Below are 23,032 nucleotides of genomic sequence, written 5' to 3' on the forward strand. Positions count from 1 at the left end.
ATTATATATATATTCTCTAGAGAAAGAAAAACATAAAAATATTTGTATGTAGAATATTTTTCTCTAACTCAATTAGTTTACTTCTCAATAAATAAACAAGAAAGTGGAAGCAAATTAGACGATCCATAAAATAAACACGGAACGGACATTAAGAAAACACCCTTCTTCTCTTTCTCTAGCCGGCCCTATTTTCTTTTTTTCTGAGTTTCTTCTTCCTCTACTAGTTAGGGGTGATTTTAGGTCATATTTGGCCTAAAATCACCCCTCTTCACATTTTTTCTTGTTGTTTTCAATCTAAATAAGTGATTTTTCACATAGATTAAGTTTTTTAGTTGTTTTTCTTTTTTATTTGTGTGATATCGTCGTCTGAGTGCGACGTTTGTGTTGATCGTCGTCTTGGTACGACGTTGTTGAATTCTCCGTCTTGTTACGGTGTTCGTTTAGTTCATATTGAAATATCATTTTCAATCAATTGCAGATTCAATCAATGATTTGGACATCAACGTTGCAGATCCGGAAGCATGGATATTTCGGTGACTTTAGTTTTATCATATTAATATTTGTAGGCATTTTGCCGTTGTATGCTATTAACACGGATGCTGTGAGTTTGTTCGCAGATTCATCCTTTTTGTTTTTAGCGATGTTGAATGTGTATTTGGATCTGATGTACTATATCAATTATTGGAATGAATGAATATCGTTATCTTTTTAGTCAAAAAAAAAAAGAAAGTGGAAGCGTTCTTTTATTTTTTTTAAACAAAGGAAAAAAACATTTAATGTTCTTTTTTTTTTGAAGAAGTTAAATTAACTCACTCAAATTGGCATCAAAGAGAATCGAACCTGAGACCTTAAGGAGGAGCATACAAATTTTACAAAATTCACCGTTTTATTGAAAGTTTATATCTTATAGACCGTCCATGTTAAATTTTACAAAGATCTAAAATCGTTTGATATGTTATTGAGACCGGTGAAGATTAATGATTTATGCGATTTTATTGAATACCGTTAATCTTGATCTATCTTAAAAATATATCAAACGATTTTAGATTTTTATACAATTCAACATGAATGATCTATACGATATAAGTTTTTCATCCAACGGTGGATTTTGTAAAATTTATATTCGTTAAAGCGTTATTGAGCGCTGTAATATTACTCAAATGTTTCACCGGTGTAATTTGATTCATCCTATATATATATATATATATATATATATATATATATATATATATATATATATATATATATATATATATATATATTTAAAATAATTAAAGAGTGATGAAGAAAATATGTGTGGTTGTGGAAGAGGGTGATGTTTTGCTTTGTATGCCATGCCTTGCTTTCACAAAGAGGGCATTGTTGTTGCAGGCTGGAATCTGGAAGGATAAGAGAAGATAAGAGAAGTTATATGGAATCTGGCATTGTTGTAGTACATCACAAGATCATTGAATTTTTTTAATTTAATGGTCATTTTCATTATGGACCCATACACCCATTACGAATTATATTGTTTTGTTTTCTTCCAGTTTTGTTTCCTTCAATTATTATACACTAGGGGTAAACCCGTGCAGCACGGGTTTGATTAAATATATAATTAAAATATTTCTATAAATAAAAAATAATAATTGTTATAAATATAATAATATCATATAATTAACTGATAGATATTAAAATAGCTTATTTAATTCTTCTTTAATGTATTATTGGTAAAAAAAAAAATATGAGAAGTTTTCTAATTTAAAATGATCTTGTTCATCAGTATTTTTTATCGGCAGGTCCTGGCAGTTTCCAGGACTGCCGGGACCAATGATTATTCTCAGTTGGAATTGTCGGGGATTGGGCGGCCCGAGTGCAATTCCTAACCTACGTAAGCTCGTCCGGGTACACAAGCCGGATATTTTATTTTTATCTGAGACTTTATCTTATACTAGACATCTTGAAACTATTCGAGTTTTATTGGGTTTTGATTCTTGTTTAGCTATCGATGTGGAGGGACGAAGTGGGGGTTTGGCAGTGTTATGGAAGGAAAGTGGTCATTGTAGCATTCTAAACTATACCAGAAATTTTATTAACTTATTAGTGGAGGATGAGGAACGGGGGGAGTGGAGGCTAACCTGTTACTATGGGTATCCGGAGCGTAGTCGGCGAAGCAATGCTTGGGATTTGTTGCGAGAGTTTGGTAATATGTCATTTCTTCCTTGGTGTATCATTGGTGATTTTAACGATCTACTTTCTCAAGAGGATAAACGGGGCAATCATCCCCATCCGAATTCGTTGTGTATGGGATTTCGACAAGCGATTAGTGATTGTGATCTGTCGGATATTCCACTAGAAGGTTATCCGTTCACTTGGATAAAAAGCCGTGGTACTCCTCACGTGATTGAAGAACGGTTGGACAGGGCGATGGCTAGTACAAGCTGGCTCCATCTTTTTCCTAATGTGAGGTTATCTAACCTTTTAGCTTCACATTCAGACCATAGTCCGATATTGTTGCAATGTACTCCTTCTTTTAGATCTCGGTTCAATGGTTCTTTTCGCTTTGAGAATAGTTGGTTGAGAGAACCAGACTTAGAGGAGGTAGTGCTTGATGGTTGGGGTGTTCACGAGACTATTGAGGTGGTGGACCATGTAGCTAGATGCGCTAACAGACTACAAATATGGGGAAAACATAAAAAGGTGAAATTTAAGGAGGAAATTGATGAATGTGTGAGAGAGATGACGGTGTTAAGGGATAACCAGGGGGAGGAGGAAGGCAAACGATATCAGGAGATTCATGACTGACATGCTCTTCTGATGGTTCAAGAAGAGAACTATTGGAAACAACGCGCGAAGATGCATTGGCTTAAAGAAGGTGATATGAATACTAGTTTTTTCCACAAGTCGGCAACTGCTCGTCACAAGAAAAAGAAGGTTAGTAAACTTGTCGATGAAGGTGGCACCGAAGTTCATACTCAAGAGGAACTTTGTGAGGTAGCGAAACAATACTTTGATGCTCTCTTTAAACCTGAGAATGACGAACAAGAACCGGTCCTTAATCTAATCCAGACGCGTGTGACGGATGAGGATAATAACTACCTTGTAGCACCTATTACAAAGGTTGGAATTCAACAAGCTTTATTTCAGATGCATCCGGATAAATCCCCAAGGCCTGACGGATTTAATCCAGCTTTTTATCAGAGGTTTTGGGAGCAATGTGGTGATGATATTTTCTTGGCAGCATCTAACTGGTTAGAGAGAGGGTACTTCCCCACAAGTCTGAACGAAACAAACATTTGTCTCATTCCTAAATGTGACAATCCGATATCTATGAAAGACCTGCGTCATATATCTCTCTGTAACGTCCTCTATAAGATGATATCTAAAGTGCTTGCTAATAGGTTGAAGATTTGTCTCGATAAATGTGTCTCCCAAGAGCAATCAGCATTTTTGGAAGGTAGGTCGATTCTTGATAATGCTCTTATTGCCATCGAAGTGAATCATGCTTTGAAGAGGAAAACTACAGGGCGCAAAGGTGAGTTAGCACTAAAGATTGATATTAGCAAAGCCTATGATAAGGTAGACTGGGGTTTTCTCCGTGGAGTTCTGACTAGAATGGGATTTGGTGACGTTTGGATACGTTGGATAATGATGTGTGTAAGCTCTGTCAATTACTCGGTACTCTTGAATTATGACAGAGTTGGACCGATTATTCCGGGTCGTGGGTTGCGACAAGGAGACCCTCTTTCTCCTTATCTGTTTATTCTGGTAGCGGAGAGTTTGACTTCTCTTATTCACCAGGCGGTTGGGAGGGGTGATGTTCATGGAGCGAGAATTTGTCGTGGCGCTCCAGAGGTGTCTCACCTTCTATTTGCGGATGATTGTTTCTTGTTTTGCAGGGCAAATGTAGCAGAGGTAAATCAGCTTATGAGCATTCTTCATACTTATGAGCTAGCCTCTGGCCAGGAAATTAATTTGGCCAAATCCGAAGTATTTTTTAGTCGCAATATGTCTCCTGCCGATAAAGAAGACATATCCCGTATACTTGGTGTCCGTCATGTTTTAGGAACAGGTATATATCTTGGTCTTTCGTCTATGATAGGAAGGAGTAAGAAAGCAATCTTCTCTTACATCAAGGATCGTATCTAGAAGAAAATGAATTCCTGGAGGGGAAGAGCATTGTCTAAGGCCGGGAAGGAGGTTATGATAAAATCTGTGCTTCAAGCCATTCCATCATATGTTATGAGTATGTTTATCCTTCCTACCTCACTCATTGACGATATTGAGAAAATGTTGAATGCCTTTTGGTGGGGAGGCGGAGGTAACAACAATAAAGGGATCCACTGGTTAGCTTGGGACAGACTTGCATGCCCTAAGGCGAAGGGTGGTTTAGGCTTTTGTAATTTTGAAGCGTTCAATATGGCTATGGTGGCTAAACAAGCATGGAACATCATTCAAAATTTGGACTCGTTGGCGGCTAAACTAGTTAAAGCAAGGTACTTCCCACACTCATCGTTACTCGAAGCATCTTTGGGTTATAATCCTAGCTTTGCGTGGCGAAGTATTTGGAAGGCTAGACAAATTCTTTTATGTGGGTGTAGGTGGCGGATTGGTAGTGGCGACAGAATCCGTGTTATGTATGATCCATGGCTGCGTGGAAAGGGTGATCGCTGGGTGTCCTCACCTCAAGTGGAAGATGTGTATCATTTAGTTGTTAAAGACTTGTTACTTGAGAACTATAAAGCGTGGGATATAGCTACGATTCGTAACTTGTTTACAGGCCAGGTAGTGGACGAGATTATTGCAACCCCTCTTATTAGTTCGAGTAAAGAGGATAACGTGGTTTGGGAGGAGGAAAGGAATGGATGCTATTCAGTTAAATCTGGTTACAATCTAGCCATGAGATGTATTATCCGAAGCGATAGACACCATGTAGAGGGCAATTGGAATGATATTTGGAAAGCTCAATCTCCTCACAAAACGCGTCACTTACTATGGAGGTTGTGTAGGGGGTGTCTACCAACGCGAACCCGCTTGAGACAACGTAATGTACAATGTGAGCTAAGCTGTCCTGTGTGCAATGTTGAGGTCGAAGATGATATTCATGTGTTTTTTGGATGCGTAGCAACTCGCGAATGTTGGTCAGTCGCAGGCCTGTCACAGGTGCTGCATAATACAGCTTACCAGTATGGGGCTGTCGTAGAAAGGGTATTTCGAATGTGCAGAAATGAGGACAGTGCAATGATAGTGTTGGAGTAAGCCCTAAAAACCAATCTATTTTGATAGAATCGTCTTTTGTATGATGACTTTGATTTATATATTTAATATATATAATAAGGCATTTCTTTATTATGTTTGTTTCAAGCTAATAAAGTCCCTAGAATAGCTAGTCTAATTAATAGAACATTAAGTGTGACTTAATAGTGAGACTCCATTAAACATAATGACACTATTCTTAAAGTATCCATAGTCAAGTTTTACTGTGATGTGGGATAACAGTAAAACATAGAGACTGTTATGTGAGTAGACCGATGACTTCATCTCACGAGTCATGGATATGAGATATCAAGTCTTCACATAGATATAAATATTAGGAGTAATATTTATATTGGATTGACCCGCCATGAGAATGCTACATTGTATGTTATGAAAAGTGTCATAAGTTATTCTCATAGTGATAATGGTGTATACCACCCTTCGACTTGAAACCACTATGGACCCTAGATGTGGAGTAGAGTACTTAGTTGCCGTTCAAACATTGTCCGTAACAGGATGACTATAAAGTCGGTTGATGGGTACTCTACAAATCATGCTGAGAGACATGAGTGACCTAGATGGAATTTGCCCCTCCTACATAACAGGAGCAATATCTGTAGGCCTCTTGATGGAATATGACTGATAAAATGCGTGGCCACGCCGAACTAAGTCAATATGAGATATTGAGCTTATTCGTTGTTCAGTATATTCTGGGATCAAGAAATAAGATATTGAACCATACAAGGGTGACACGATCTATGCCTTGTGTTCAATATAGATATAAGGGCAAAGGGGTAATTATACACAAGATTGTTATCACGGAAAGGTTTCATCAGATCACATGACATTCTTGTCACTTGGGTAGCAGTGATGTGTTGCTAGATACCGCTCACTGTTTATAATATTAAATATATGATTTAATATTATTGCCAACGTTACGAGAACCTATAGGGTCACACATAAAGAACAGATAGATGAGAGAAATAAATAAGTAAGACTTATTTATAAAATAATAAGTAGGACTTATTAGTAATTAAATAATTAAGTATGACTTATTATTTAATTTATGAAAATAGAGAAACGCGGTCCACCGTAAGGTACGGTGCAGTGCTTGGTTTGATGACCACACAAGTGGTTCTATAAATAGAACCCTTGTGATGAAGTTTTGTAAGCTTAACCTAATTTACAAAGTGAAACCTAGCCGCCGCTCTCTAAACCCGGTTCTCTCTGAATCTCTGGTGGAATTGGCTAGCACCGGTCATCGGAGAAGGTCTGTTCGTGTGGACTGAGTAGATGCATCGCTACTTTGCTTTGCTAGTGATCGAAACTATTTCCATACTTTGTGAGGTAACAATTCTATCACTGATTCATTCTAAGTTCGTAATGATCCAAGGAAAGGAAATCGTTTTTTTTTTTTAAAATTCCGCTACCTCTGATATATCGATTTCCCTTCAGTGGTATCAGAGCCAATTACGAAACCTTGAATCGGATTGTTTTGTTTACTGTTTAAATCGTTTAAACATGTTTATGATTAAATTGCGATTCTGTTTAAACTGGTTAAATCGCGATTCTGTTTAAAATTGTTTAAAACGCGATTTGTTTAAATTGTTTAAAACGCGATTCTGTTTAAATTGTTTAATCGCAATTGCAATTCTGTTTAAATCGTTTAAACATAATACTGTTTAAATCGCTATTCTGTTTAAATTGTTTAAAACGCGATTTGTTTATATTGTTTAATTGCAATTCTGTTTAAACATGTTTCTGTTTAGAACTGCTTCTGTTTAAACAATTTGTTTAAATTTGTTTAAACATTTTTGAATCAATTAAATAATAAAGGGAATTAAAATCGACATCACAACAACTTTGAACCTTAAGCAATAATAGTATATGAAATTCTGGTATAGCAGAACCAGATGTTGTATAGAAAGTCGAGACATCTGGTCTGACATGAATAACACGGCAAGACATATAACATTAAAACGGATACTGAGAAATAATGTTTTATCAGATGTTCCAACATTCAATTTAAAGAGAATGTCATACTTAATGTTGGAACATCTTACGAAACATAATAAAATCAACGAGTAAATAAACTGCACAGGAAATTGTTAACCCAGTTCAGCCAACCTGCCTACTCTGGGGGATACCAATCCAGGAAGGAAATCCACTAATAGATCTAGTCACTAAGACCTCCAGCAAACCCTTTGAATTTACGTCTTACACTAAGACCTCCAGCAAACCCTCGGTTTACGTCTTACACTAAGACCTCCAGCAAATCCTAGGTTTACGCCTTATGACCTCGACACTACTCATGCAACTTCTGCCTAGGAACTCCTAGACATGAGATCCCATCTCACTTCCACACAGCCAACACAACCTGTGTTGTTCATATAATGTTGAATAAAATGTGGCGACAATCACCGTGACATATTTTACTCTTGCTTAAAAGCTTCGAGTAAATCACACACAGTTAACTCCGTACTTCAAAGCTTAGGAGTAACCTTAAAACATTACAACTCAATAAAACACAGTCCTACTCAAGTATTAAATCAATACGTGAGAGGCTCACAAACACTATCTCCTTGCTTAAAAGCTTCGGAGATATTACAATACTCTACTCATTACCTAAAGGTTTCTGAGTGAGGACATAGTGACCATCTCACAACCCGAGTGGTTCACTTACACCAACTCTCCTAGAGAGTGGCTTAAAGACACGAAACCCTAAAGACTACATCTTTGATAAACAATGGTTTCGGTTCAATAAAATCTTGGCCTTGAGTCTTCTTTATATAGACAGAGCTAGCACGCTCCTAATCTTCCAAGATAACCTTCAGAACACAGCTGGTCTTTGAGTCACGTCCAGCTAAGCAAATCAGACCTTAATAAAAGCTTTCCTAAAATGGTTTATCCTCTTTAGGAAATAAATAATGTGTTGAATCATTCCATTAAGTCTTGATAAGAACATATCTTCACTGATAACGTCTTGATCAGATCAAATCTTGATATACACGTTTGTAGAGTGGATTTCCATATATAGCAGATACGTGTAATAAATGCGCGAGATTTGGGCAATCTGACTGTCGTACCCAAACATGTTTAAACATTTGGTCCAACATCTTTTGTACCCAACATGTTGAAACATTTGGTCCAACATCTTGCTTGTATATTTGTTTTAGCAAAATGAGGCCAACACACAAATATCCAACAATCTCCCCCTTTGGCAATTTTTGGCTAAAACAACTTCAGCCCATTAATTAGCACAGAGAGATTTAAAAACCATACAATCCTTCAAGTCAACGTGAGCACACAAATATGAAGGAAGGTAGAACATCTTCTATGTTACTTCCAAAAGAATTCCTCAAATGAAAATAACGCACAGGGTAAAGAAATAAACTTTACCATAAACCATCAGAGGCATACACAGCAGCGGAATCATAACATACTTAGCTTCATCCTTCAGTAGAGAGAAATAAACTCTCACAAGCACACTTGGGAAAAATAAATTCCCACATCAGCATCAAGATGGTTCAACATTTTGTAGCGCATCATAACATCCATACATTAAGCACACATAGGCAAAGAACTTGATATTGCATTACTCCCCCTTAATATCAGATCAGAGAAAAACATACTTTTGCTCCCCCTGAATACATCAGCTCATGCATCTCATCAGGCCATCAGAAAAACTGGTTCTTACTCCCCCTGAATTCATGCATGTCGCTGCACACACTACTACTTCTTCATAGACAGGCTAGACTAGCATGTCACAACATCAGATACAACATTATAAAGTAGCAGACAAACACAAACATACTACTCCCTCTTTTTAGCCACAAAATATGCCAAAAAAAACTTCGTGCATTAAGAGCAGTAGTAATGAACATCACAAAAATCCACAGTGCAGAATATGAGCGCATAACAGATCCATATATTAGTATCTAACAATCCATGGTCTTGAAATAGCAGAAGCATTACATCACGTACCAACAGAAAAGACAAATGTCCTCAACATTATGCTACACATCATATAATCATCAGATACCATACATCACACACTGCTACCGCACACAAAACACATCACAGATCACAACTCCTTAAGCAAACCACAAAGTAGCAGTTGGGAAGAGTAGATTCCCACAAAGGTGAGAAAAATAAGTTCTCATGCAACCAGGATGTTCCAACATATGGCAGAACATCATCTAGAGCAAACAAATAGATCATTGCACAACAGAATAGTAACTACTTACTGCATTATGCTACTTCCCCTCAAAATCAGAATCAGAGCAAAAATTAATTTTACTCCCTCCAAATACTTTGGCACATGCTTATCAGAATGATCATCAGAAAACAATTCTTACTCCCCCTCAATTTTTCATCCATATCAGCACATAAGCATACAGCACCACATATTCAATACTACACCACTCAAGATTAGCAGATGTCACATCCAACCACTAAAAGAGCATGCATACGTTTCGACATCAGGTAGCACAACAGACATTAGCAGCAAAACATATCATGTCTACCAACTACTTAAGTACTTCCCTTTTTAGTCAGAAGTGTAGACAAAATAGGGTCTTCATGCATTAATCAAATAGTACAATAGTAGAGATATCCAGGAACATAGTGCACAGAGCTACTACAAACGAAGACAACACCATGGGATACATACCTCATCAGATATAGATTAGCAGTGGAGTCATCATCAAATAGCCTAAAACATATCACACTTCATCAGCACAAAATTTTCAACATGATGAACAAGATGTTTCACCATCTAGTAGCACATCAGATAGCACAGGTTCCTCCGGTATGGTATCAGAGCATTGACAACAAAGATGTTTCAACACATGATAGCACAACACATAGCACATGTTAGCAAAGATGTTTCAACATGTTTATTTAGCGTGGTATCAGAGCGAATAGGAGCAATCACAAAATACGTCACATGTTAGCAAAGATGTTGCAACATATGGTAGCACAGCTTCTAGCACAGGTTCTTCCAGCATGGTATCAAAGCACGTGGTCTTCTAATCAGGGCATGCAGCATCCATCTAACAGAAACTCCCCTTGTACACATAATCTCATCTTTGTGCAAAGGAAGCACGATGAAAGGAAACATTGCCACAGAGAGCAACAAGCACATTCTGAGGGATCTTTTTCCCACCAGTCTTTTTCTTTGAGGCAAAGGGTGTGATGTCTGGCACATCCTCCTCAACATCATTCTTAGAGTCACTTGAAGATGCTTCCTTTCTTTTCAGACTCTATTTCTTCTTACTAGCAGGCACATTAACCTCATTCATACTCTTTTCAGAATCAACCACTTCTTCATTAAGTGGCATAGTTTGATGATTTGCTTTAGACAGAGAGACCCTTCTTCAACCTCAGTAGAATTCTCTTCATCAAACCCTGTTTCTTCATCAGATGAGTTAGTTGGGTCACCAGATGTCCCAACAGCTTTCACCACATCAGTTTCTTGAACAGGTTTCTGGACAATTGTAACATCAGCCTTAGGTTGGTTCACAGATGTGTCAACGTCTGACACAACATCCTTTTCAGGAACAGTTTGTTTTTGGTTTATCAACAATAGAACCAATAACATCTTTTGTTTGTGTAACATCCCGGATTTTTATCCAAGATATTTGTAAAAAATCTTATTTAGTTAGAAAACGTGCCACTTTTTTTTTTTTTTTTATCAAATGAAATAGTATAATAAAATCTGGATTGAAATTCACTTAAAATATAAACTTAATCAAAATGAGTAATAGTTTAAAATTTCCAGCGGAAGAAAATACAACAAAGAACTATTTACATAAAATTCTCAATTTACAAAACCCAATTTTTCCCCCGTTCGTACGCGCTTCAAGCATCACATCACATTCAATCAAAGCTTTCTCCTTGAGTACCTAAAATGTTGGTTGTAAGGGTCAATTTCCTGGTCCATATTGAATCATACTCACCACAAGAAAATGTTATAAAATAATAACAAAACACTTCACCTTATCGAAAATATAATTATTAGTTTATTATAAAAACTTTTTGGTGATAAGAGTCACATATACAAACATAGGTAGCATACCATTGTTACACGGCAGGAGTAAATAAAGTAGCATGATAACACATTGCAAATTGCATAGCTAATCAAATGAACCGGGAGAAGCAACGATCACAATTTTATTATGGACCAGCTACACCTTTTATTTACACGAAAACAAGAAAGAAAATAGATTTTCACACATAATCGTACACACTGAAACATAGGATAATGACATAACAATACACATAATATTCAGCATGTCACAAAACAAGTATTAGTATTTAGTAGTGCACTCTTTCACAATATATACTATACTGACAAAGCATACCTTATACATACATAAAATTAAATATATTAAGTATCTAACATTATAGTTCACTAATGTATCCATAGAATAGAACAGTCTAATTCGTTGTACGTCTAGCTTTATTTATTTATTTTCTTTTCTTTTTCTTTTCAATTACATTAAATAATATATCTATTTATGTAAGGTTCATTCCTTTGGTTCTTTTATTCTCTTCCTTTTTACATTGGTCTTCTATAATCGGGATAATCATCTACTACTATTTTTTTCCCCCTTTCTATATGGAATGCAATGCAACATCGACCACCCTATATGAGATACTAATGATCCGGATAATAAGTCTCATACCAATGAGAAAAACCAGCCACACAGGCTCAAGCCACACAGGCTAAAAATAAACAAGCCACACAGGCTAAAAGTAAACCAAGCCACAAAGGCTTAAGCCACACAAGCTAAAAGTGAACCAGCCACACAAGCTCAAGCCACACAGGCTAAAAGTGAACCAGCCACACAGGCTACCTTTATAGACTAGGGTATACACATCCTATATGATGCATGAAACACCACTTCCTTAACAAGACCAACCTAACCTGTCACATAACTATTCCTCCCTACACTTTTATTTATATTTCCCTTATTTATACCAATGAGCAATAAAAGAAGTCTTCCAAGCATAATCATCACACGAACTTGCACAGCATACTATTCTTATATCACATGGTGAATTTATATGTAAATAATACAATAAAGAAACCAACACAAAACTTAAGTCCAAAACATATATGTAGAACAACACAAAGAGTATTTTGATCATAATTGAATCCAAGCATAATAACACGACATATTTATTGCACATAACAAGTATTATCTATTTATTATTATCGTTTATTTTTATAAGTCTATTCCTTTGGGTTCATTTTAAGCGACAAAGGCTTTACTATCATTCCACAACAAATCCCTATGTAGCATGAATGTATGGGGAAAAAGCCCTTACCTTAGGCGCTTTCCTTCCAAGCATACACTAGTCTAAATTCGCAGCTACCGCATCTCTCGTTCTAGAGTCCGTTTTGACAATCCAACTGAGAACCATATGCCACGATTGATTTAGGGGAGAATAAGGCCAAGAACATAGCTTGATTATTACTTGAATACTAGAGGAGAGTACAAGTAATAGCAAGGGTGTAAGACTTTGTTTGTGGAGGCTAGGTTGGTTTTATGATGTTGTCAGGCGTGTACCGAGTTGTGAAAGGAAGGGTAGTCCTATATATTGAGGTGTAGAATGAACTGATTTTTCATCGGACCAAAAGAAGTAATAAAGAAGAATTCTTTGCATATAATTAATCATTAATTGAGGTAATGACAGCAATCAAGCTGTTAAACTCATTCACCGAGAATGGAATGGAATCAATACAAATTTATGGCCATAGAAGGAAAATGGTTATGGACATTCATTGGCTATTATGGGTATTTAATGAGATTGAAAGGAAGATGATGTGCTACAGTAATTTGGCAAGCAGAAGACTATCATAAGAAAATACAATAGGTTTCATGGTGGGAGAAATAAAGGATATTCATTGCTTCTAATTAGCCATTTTACGGTAATGAAATCATAGAGCATCATTGGCCAACTGTCATGCTAATCTTGTGGGATGTGATAGTGCAAAGTAAGACTGATTCAATTATTCTTTTACCTTAGTTAAATTGACCAACTAAACTAATAATTGATATATTAGATATAATACTAGTTATAATTAGTCACATGATATAGGCTAAATTATAATTTTCGTTAAATTCTTTATAATAAAATAAGTGGTCAAATAATAAATCAAAAAAAATCACTAATAATATGTGTATAAAATATTGGGTTGTTACATTATCACCCCCTTAAAAGAGTTTCGTCCTCGAAACTAGAAAGTAAAAAGATCAAGTAAATTTCTCTCATAAAATCAAAATAATAAAACCACTTGTTATAAACCATGAAGTTAAAATATTTTGACACAAATAAAATTGCTATCTATATATTAAAATAAATTTCTCGGGTCTTACATTCTACCCACCAAAAATTAGTTTCGTCCCCGAAACTAGACAATAGAAAAAGATTTGAAGTATAATTTTCAAAAGCTACTTATATAATATACTTCTTTAAATAAATATCAATAATATAAGAACGTTTAAGAATAGAGTAGAATATCGTTCCGCTGCGCACTCTGATGTCAAATAAATACGTCATCCAAATTGAACTATTCTCATAAGAATTAAAAACATCATTGTATGAATATAGAATTTTGTTTTAATAGAATAAAAATAAAAATGAAGCACCTACAAAATAAGAGGGTAGAACAGTAACAATAATAAATATTTTTTTTTTCCTTCTAAAAAGTTGAAACGGTTCGCAAAAATAGTGCTTCTTTTCTAAGTAAAAGGTTTAAAATTCATTCAATACGAAGTTCACATAAACGAAAATATAGTTTCTAACAATCATTCCTTTAAACAAAAGAAATCACACAATTATCTCAAACAAATCACACTAAGAAACATCAATTTTAACAAAGTCGAACATAGGTCACAAAACAATCAAAGCATGCGTCATAAAAATAAAACATCGTTCCCACCCCAAAAATATTTGTCCGAGGATTATTGCTCTGATACCAAATGTAACATCCCGGATTTTTATCCAAGATATTTGTAAAAAATCTTATTTAGTTAGAAAACGTGCCACTTTTTTTTTTTTTTTTATCAAATGAAATAGTATAATAAAATCTGAATTGAAATTCACTTAAAATATAAACTTAATCAAAATGAGTAATAGTTTAAAATTTCCAGCGGAAGAAAATACAACAAAGAACTATTTACATAAAATTCTCAATTTACAAAACCCAATTTTTCCCCCGTTCGTACGCGCTTCAAGCATCACATCACATTCAATCAAAGCTTTCTCCTTGAGTACCTAAAATGTTGGTTGTAAGGGTCAATTTCCTGGTCCATATTGAATCATACTCACCACAAGAAAATGTTATAAAATAATAACAAAACACTTCACCTTATCGAAAATATAATTATTAGTTTATTATAAAAACTTTTTGGTGATAAGAGTCACATATACAAACATAGGTAGCATACCATTGTTACACGGCAGGAGTAAATAAAGTAGCATGATAACACATTGCAAATTGCATAGCAAATCAAATGAACCGGGAGAAGCAACGATCACAATTTTATTATGGACCAGCTACACCTTTTATTTACACGAAAACAAGAAAGAAAATAGATTTCCACACATAATCGTACACACTGAAACATAGGATAATGACATAACAATACACATAATATTCAGCATGTCACAAAACAAGTATTAGTATTTAGTAGTGCACTCTTTCACAATATATACTATACTGACAAAGCATACCTTATACATACATAAAATTAAATATATTAAGTATCTAACATTATAGTTCACTAATGTATCCATAGAATAGAACAGTCTAATTCGTTGTATGTCTAGCTTTATTTATTTATTTTCTTTTCTTTTTCTTTTCAATTACATTAAATAATATATCTATTTATGTAAGGTTCATTCCTTTGGTTCTTTTATTCTCTTCCTTTTTACATTGGTCTTCTATAATCGGGATAATCATCTACTACTATTTTTTTCCCCCTTTCTATATGGAATGCAATGCAACATCGACCACCCTATATGAGATACTAATGATCCGGATAATAAGTCTCATACCAATGAGAAAAACCAGCCACACAGGCTCAAGCCACACAGGCTAAAAATAAACAAGCCACACAGGCTAAAAGTAAACCAAGCCACAAAGGCTTAAGCCACACAAGCTAAAAGTGAACCAGCCACACAAGCTCAAGCCACACAGGCTAAAAGTGAACCAGCCACACAGGCTACCTTTATAGACTAGGGTATACACATCCTATATGATGCATGAAACACCACTTCCTTAACAAGACCAACCTAACCTGTCACATAACTATTCCTCCCTACACTTTTATTTATATTTCCCTTATTTATACCAATGAGCAATAAAAGAAGTCTTCCAAGCATAATCATCACACGAACTTGCACAGCATACTATTCTTATATCACATGGTGAATTTATATGTAAATAATACAATAAAGAAACCAACACAAAACTTAAGTCCAAAACATATATGTAGAACAACACAAAGAGTATTTTGATCATAATTGAATCCAAGCATAATAACATGACATATTTATTGCACATAACAAGTATTATCTATTTATTATTATCGTTTATTTTTATAAGTCTATTCCTTTGGGTTCATTTTAAGCGACAAAGGCTTTACTATCATTCCACAACAAATCCCTATGTAGCATGAATGTATGGGGAAAAAGCCCTTACCTTAGGCGCTTTCCTTCCAAGCATACACTAGTCTAAATTCGCAGCTACCGCATCTCTCGTTCTAGAGTCCGTTTTGACAATCCAACTGAGAACCATATGCCACGATTGATTTAGGGGAGAATAAGGCCAAGAACATAGCTTGATTATTACTTGAATACTAGAGGAGAGTACAAGTAATAGCAAGGGTGTAAGACTTTGTTTGTGGAGGCTAGGTTGGTTTTATGATGTTGTCAGGCGTGTACCGAGTTGTGAAAGGAAGGGTAGTCCTATATATTGAGGTGTAGAATGAACTGATTTTTCATCGGACCAAAAGAAGTAATAAAGAAGAATTCTTTGCATATAATTAATCATTAATTGAGGTAATGACAGCAATCAAGCTGTTAAACTCATTCACCGAGAATGGAATGGAATCAATACAAATTTATGGCCATAGAAGGAAAATGGTTATGGACATTCATTGGCTATTATGGGTATTTAATGAGATTGAAAGGAAGATGATGTGCTACAGTAATTTGGCAAGCAGAAGACTATCATAAGAAAATACAATAGGTTTCATGGTGGGAGAAATAAAGGATATTCATTGCTTCTAATTAGCCATTTTACGGTAATGAAATCATAGAGCATCATTGGCCAACTGTCATGCTAATCTTGTGGGATGTGATAGTGCAAAGTAAGACTGATTCAATTATTCTTTTACCTTAGTTAAATTGACCAACTAAACTAATAATTGATATATTAGATATAATACTAGTTATAATTAGTCACATGATATAGGCTAAATTATAATTTTCGTTAAATTCTTTATAATAAAATAAGTGGTCAAATAATAAATCAAAAAAAATCACTAATAATATGTGTATAAAATATTGGGTTGTTACAGTTTGAGATGCAGCAGCAAGAACATTACCATCTACAATTGTGTTTGTGGAATCAGCAACATACACACCAGCAGAGATAATAATGTCAGGAACTAGTAATACTTCTCATAGCTTCTTTTTCTTTAAAGTACAAAGGGAGAAATAAACTCCCATATACTGAAGAAAATAAATTCTCACACATCAGAGAAAAATAAATTCTCAAAAATCAGATCAGGATGTGTAGACAACATGGGTGACATCATAGCATAACATATCTCATGAGAGCATAAAGCTAGAGGTTTCAGAAGCAGATCTGAAACTGTCACATAATCACATTTAAGTATCACATATCTGAGCATTATCGCATCTGATCACAACACATCTGAACACGTATAGTACTTCTCAACAGAATGCACATCCACACAAACAATCATAGCATGACTAGTTCTTTTTTCAGTCATACTTTGAGCAATAACTTGGTCACGTGGAAGATCATCAAGATCAGTTTCTTTCACCACAGTCTAAACTTCAATGCTCCAAACCACCATCAGGTTTAAGACTCTCAGAACCATATTAGCATCAGTTTGGGGAATTGTAGAACAAGTTTCAACACCACGAACAGGTTGGTCCAAGATGTTTCAACATCTGATGTGACATCAGACTCAGGTTAGGTTTCTTTGGGGGACACAACCACTACTTTAGTGGGGGATAACAAAGTGACAGAATCAACAACTTTGAAATATGACACATGAAAAATTTCAAAAAAAATGTCATCAACAACCACAACATTCATACTAGACTGGCCTATGGTTTTAAGAGATCTTGGTTTATCTAGAATTACAATTTCAGAGGCAGATCTCTCAGATGTTTCAACACTACCCACAACATTTAAACTGACAAAAACATTTGACAGAGGTAACAACATTTGATTCAACATTAGAGGTGACAACTGAATTAATGAGGTTATCAAAACGAGTTTGGTAGGTTCATTAACATCATCAACAAACAAAGATAAACTTTTCTAGGATCTTTTGAGAGATAAGATTAACCTGGATAATGGATTTAGAAATAGGTTTCCTAGATGATGCACATTTTGTTGACCAAGCAAAATAGAATAGATTCAGATGGATTCAAAGTATTCACAGACCTTTTATGCATTCCCTTCTGACACGTGGTTGATCACACTGTCCATTTCATTTCCTTGTTGATATTACAGGAAACATGTCTCGAATAATGTTCTAACATTCAGTCAGACATTGTCTTCTTTTACTTGCATTGATCAACACATCTTCAAACATACTGTCTCCCACTTGATTCGAAGTGTTCTCCTTTCACTTAGACTTAGTGACACATACCAAGACATCTGAATATCACATTTGTAACATCTCTCAATAATGAAGACTCTTGGAAAGTCCTTCCAAAAAATCTGTAGAGAAAAATAAATTCTCCCAGACTCAACCATTTAACCACTCGAGAGATATGTGGATAACAGATAAAATTATTCAGTTTTACATGACTAGAATCTACCATGCCTTGTTAATAATTTCGCAATGTCACAACATGTTGGCTGACATCATATTCTCATATGAGGCATAAGATCTCCACAATCTTGTACATCACTCTATATGTACCAATGCAATCCACAGATAAACACAAGACTCTACTTGTCATAGATAATCAGGGCACCAGCTGAAGACGAAAACTCGAGCACTTAATGAAAATATGTGAAAGACTTCATGCTTTCATGTTGAAGGGCAACACCAACTCCCTCAGTAGAGTCGATTATGAGTCAGATACTCTCACTTCTTGAGAATACATCCAAGCATTCTGACCTCTTCACTTAACAAGGACACTTCTGAACAATGTCCTAGCAGAACCACACTATGTATCATGACCTTTTGAATAGGCAGGATGTCATGCATACAAGGTGTAAAGTCACTCACAAACTCCAAAACATCTTAGTTTGCTTAAAAGCTTGACTAAGATCCTGATTATCAACCCTTTTTCTAGAGTGACTTGCAACAGAAGAAAACCAAAGACAATTATCAAACCTCAGTATTTGACAATATTCTTCTGGCCTTACATTCACTAGTAGTTGTTGATACTAGTGGAATAAATAGTCATGCATTGCTAGAGCATACTATTAAAACAAGATCAGAACCTCCACATTCTGATTCACATAGTCAGAAACACGTCTTCTGACCACACAGCTTGAGCACTCCCATGCAAAGTGTCAAGCACCTTCCACAGAACAGCCATCAGTAAATATGATGTTACAACATCATTTGGGACATCAGCTTCTGATTTTGGAACCCAATTACATTGGTTCATAAATCATCATTCAAAAGGATTCATTGTGCATAGACATCCTTCAAGAAGCTTCCAATAGAGTACCATCAATGCAGATCATCCAGGTTTTTCAAAACACCTGAATACCATGAAGAGAAATATACTCTCCGAACAATAAAGTTCAGACTACATAATTGCACAGCTCTTCAGACAAATATACCAGTTTTATGCATAACTTCAACAAAGGATATACAGATACTTAGCTCTCATTAAAGTATTTATCATTTGTCAGATAGGATTACCTTCTCACACAAGGTAGGACATTAGATCTGACATCATTCTTCTGCACATATATGGCACCAACAGATAACATCCACTCATGACAGTTATTCTTACAAAAAAAATCATTCCATATTAGGTCAGTTGCTTGACCTTGTACTCCACCCTGAGTAGAACCAGCTTCCTTGGCTGAAGAAGCAGATGTTGCAGAAGATGTTTCAACATTAATTCTGACATCAATCTCAATCCAATCGGTTTCCATCCTGAACTATGGTCTGGAGATACCATAGTAGTCCATAACTCTCTTGTCTTACTTTGAGATGTTTGATGTCATTCTTCTGAACCTATAGAGGAGATTCCCTCTAACAGGTATCTGGAACATTTTGATCCAACACAATATCAGGTATCACAGATGTGACAGTACTTAGCACAACATCAGTCTTAGGTGCCAAAGATGTGCCAACATTCGACACAACATCATTTTCAGAGACAGATCCTTTGAGAGATTCATCAACAAACTCACTTGTGACCTTAGTGGAAGTATTAACCACATCAGATGAATTTCCCTTGATTAACGTACACCAGACAATGGAGAGAGGGATGCAACATATACTTCATTTCACTTCAACACAAACACTCATCTTGAAGGGAAGTAGAAACTTCGTCAATCTTAATTCAAGAGATATCTTTAATGCACAAGGTAAAGAATTAACTTCACCAAAAATACCAGAGAACCATAATCCTTTGGTCCCAACAATAATAAATCCTCCTTACTTAATCATGCATTCATACAACTAGATATTATCACACGAATATAACATGCATGGTTAAAACATCAGATAACACATCAACACTGCACACAACTTCAACTACCACTTACTTGGATCAGACATGAACTAACCCAAGAGGTCAACCATATGTTGATCGTGTCCCAACAAACTTATCTAAGACATGTTTCTAGTGTAGAAACCATCTCAGACACAGATGCCTCCTCTTCCAGGTCAGGAGAAGGTTCCAAACATATGTAACCAACACACACTTGTTTAGCACCCAAGCATCTGTCATGCCCTACTGTCATCCAACAAAATTCTGCAGAATCTGCTCGTCAGATGTTCCGTCAGATGTTCCAACATCTAGTAAGACATCAGTTCCCTTCTAACGAAACACACCAAGAAATCCTTTATCAAAGCTAATGGAGGTTAGCTTTTGGAAGCAAAAATAAATTGCTCATAACTTCCTTTAGATCCCTTTTCAACAAACTCATACATGAGTGCCTTTATGAGTGGACTTAAGATCACCCCCAAGTATCTTTGGCATCTCTAACAAGTTAATTAAAAAAAAACTCTCCTCGAGCATCACCACACCAGGGCTTACATCATAGAACAAAGTGGTGCATCCTCAACAAACAAAACCACCAGGAGTTTTCCATCAGATATATATGCAGCGGAATTCAAACCACAAAACTCCTCAACAAACTTCAGGCACACTACAATAACACACGTTTGAAAATAAATCAAACCATACAGCAACTCATCACAAGATCTACACGCCTGAACAACAAAAGATAGGTCTAATACACACCCTATCATGAATAGTCCATCCTCCACTTCTAGGGACCATTCAATCAATGTGAACTTCTCCAAGTTCAAACAAATTTTCAGTATTCCTTACTTGCCCATAACCAGAAAGTATCTTCCCTAAGATCTCATCCAAAAAACAGAACAGGATGCCTGCTCTGATACCAATTGAAATTCTGGTATAGCAGAACCAGATGTTGTATAGAAAGTCGAGACATCTGGTCTGACATGAATAACACGGCAAGACATATAACATTAAAACGGATACTGAGAAATAATGTTTTATCAGATGTTCCAACATTCAATTTAAAGAGAATGTCATACTTAATGTTGGAACATCTTACGAAACATAATAAAATCAACGAGTAAATAAACTGCACAGGAAATTGTTAACCCAGTTCAGCCAACCTGCCTACTCTGGGGGATACCAATCCAGGAAGGAAATCCACTAATAGATCTAGTCACTAAGACCTCCAGCAAACCCTTTGAATTTACGTCTTACACTAAGACCTCCAGCAAACCCTCGGTTTACGTCTTACACTAAGACCTCCAGCAAATCCTAGGTTTACGCCTTATGACCTCGACACTACTCATGCAACTTCTGCCTAGGAACTCCTAGACATGAGATCCCATCTCACTTCCACACAGCCAACACAACCTGTGTTGTTCATATAATGTTGAATAAAATGTGGCGACAATCACCGTGACATATTTTACTCTTGCTTAAAAGCTTCGAGTAAATCACACACAGTTAACTCCGTACTTCAAAGCTTAGGAGTAACCTTAAAACATTACAACTCAATAAAACACAGTCCTACTCAAGTATTAAATCAATACGTGAGAGGCTCACAAACACTATCTCCTTGCTTAAAAGCTTCGGAGATATTACAATACTCTACTCATTACCTAAAGGTTTCTGAGTGAGGACATAGTGACCATCTCACAACCCGAGTGGTTCACTTACACCAACTCTCCTAGAGAGTGGCTTAAAGACACGAAACCCTAAAGACTACATCTTTGATAAACAATGGTTTCGGTTCAATAAAATCTTGGCCTTGAGTCTTCTTTATATAGACAGAGCTAGCACGCTCCTAATCTTCCAAGATAACCTTCAGAACACAGCTGGTCTTTGAGTCACGTCCAGCTAAGCAAATCAGACCTTAATAAAAGCTTTCCTAAAATGGTTTATCCTCTTTAGGAAATAAATAATGTGTTGAATCATTCCATTAAGTCTTGATAAGAACATATCTTCACTGATAACGTCTTGATCAGATCAAATCTTGATATACACGTTTGTAGAGTGGATTTCCATATATAGCAGATACGTGTAATAAATGCGCGAGATTTGGACAATCTGACTGTCGTACCCAAACATGTTTAAACATTTGGTCCAACATCTTTTGTACCCAACATGTTGAAACATTTGGTCCAACATCTTGCTTGTATATTTGTTTTAGCAAAATGAGGCCAACACACAAATATCCAACAGTATATGTGATATACTGGTTTTTATCATAAAATAATTAAGTCAGATGATATTTGTTTATTTGATAATTGATATTTGAAACTTCGGAACCGTATCTGGTGAAGTACTTCGGAACCGTATCTGGTGAAGTGCTTCGGAACCGAATCTGGTGAAGTTTTAAAATATTCGATCATCATATAGAATAAAAATCAGAGTACTTGATTTGGTATGATCATGTTATTGCAATTAGGATTCATAACGGCGCATGTGTTGTGCCATTATAATTAGGGTTTGCAAAACGTATCAAATGTTGATGCATAAATTAGATGGTAACTCAAAGTGATTTTGACAAATATATTTAATTTTGAAATTGTTTCAAAATTTTAGAAATATCTTTTGAAATTGTTTTAAAAGATAATATTATCAATTTTTGCAAATATATTATTCAAAAGGGTTTTGAATAAATAAATTACCATATTTGATAATTAGAGAATTGTCAAAGATTTGATTTAAAATATTTGATTTAGAATTACAAGATTTGAATCAAATTTAATTAATTGGGTTTTTCAAAGCGATTATGAATCAAAATGTTTGATTCTGTTTTTAAAATTAA

The 23,032-nt window shown here is 35.6% G+C and overlaps 2 protein-coding genes across 2 annotated transcripts; both read left to right on the forward strand.

Annotated features, from left to right (window-relative positions):
• The first annotated feature begins 2,187 nt into the window (after positions 1 to 2,187).
• LOC123894332 lies at positions 2,188 to 2,784 on the forward strand. Its single transcript, XM_045944299.1, has one exon. It carries the CDS (start codon positions 2,188 to 2,190, stop codon positions 2,782 to 2,784), a length of 597 nt encoding a protein of 198 aa, XP_045800255.1.
• Positions 2,785 to 4,134: 1,350 nt separating this feature from the next.
• LOC123894335 lies at positions 4,135 to 5,238 on the forward strand. The gene has a single exon (XM_045944302.1). The coding sequence runs from the start codon at positions 4,135 to 4,137 to the stop codon at positions 5,236 to 5,238; it is 1,104 nt and encodes a 367-aa protein (XP_045800258.1).
• Positions 5,239 to 23,032: the final 17,794 nt, after the last annotated feature.

The sequence above is a fragment of the Trifolium pratense genome, linkage group LG7 (genome assembly GCF_020283565.1).
Source record: "Trifolium pratense cultivar HEN17-A07 linkage group LG7, ARS_RC_1.1, whole genome shotgun sequence".
NCBI lineage: Eukaryota > Viridiplantae > Streptophyta > Magnoliopsida > Fabales > Fabaceae > Trifolium > Trifolium pratense.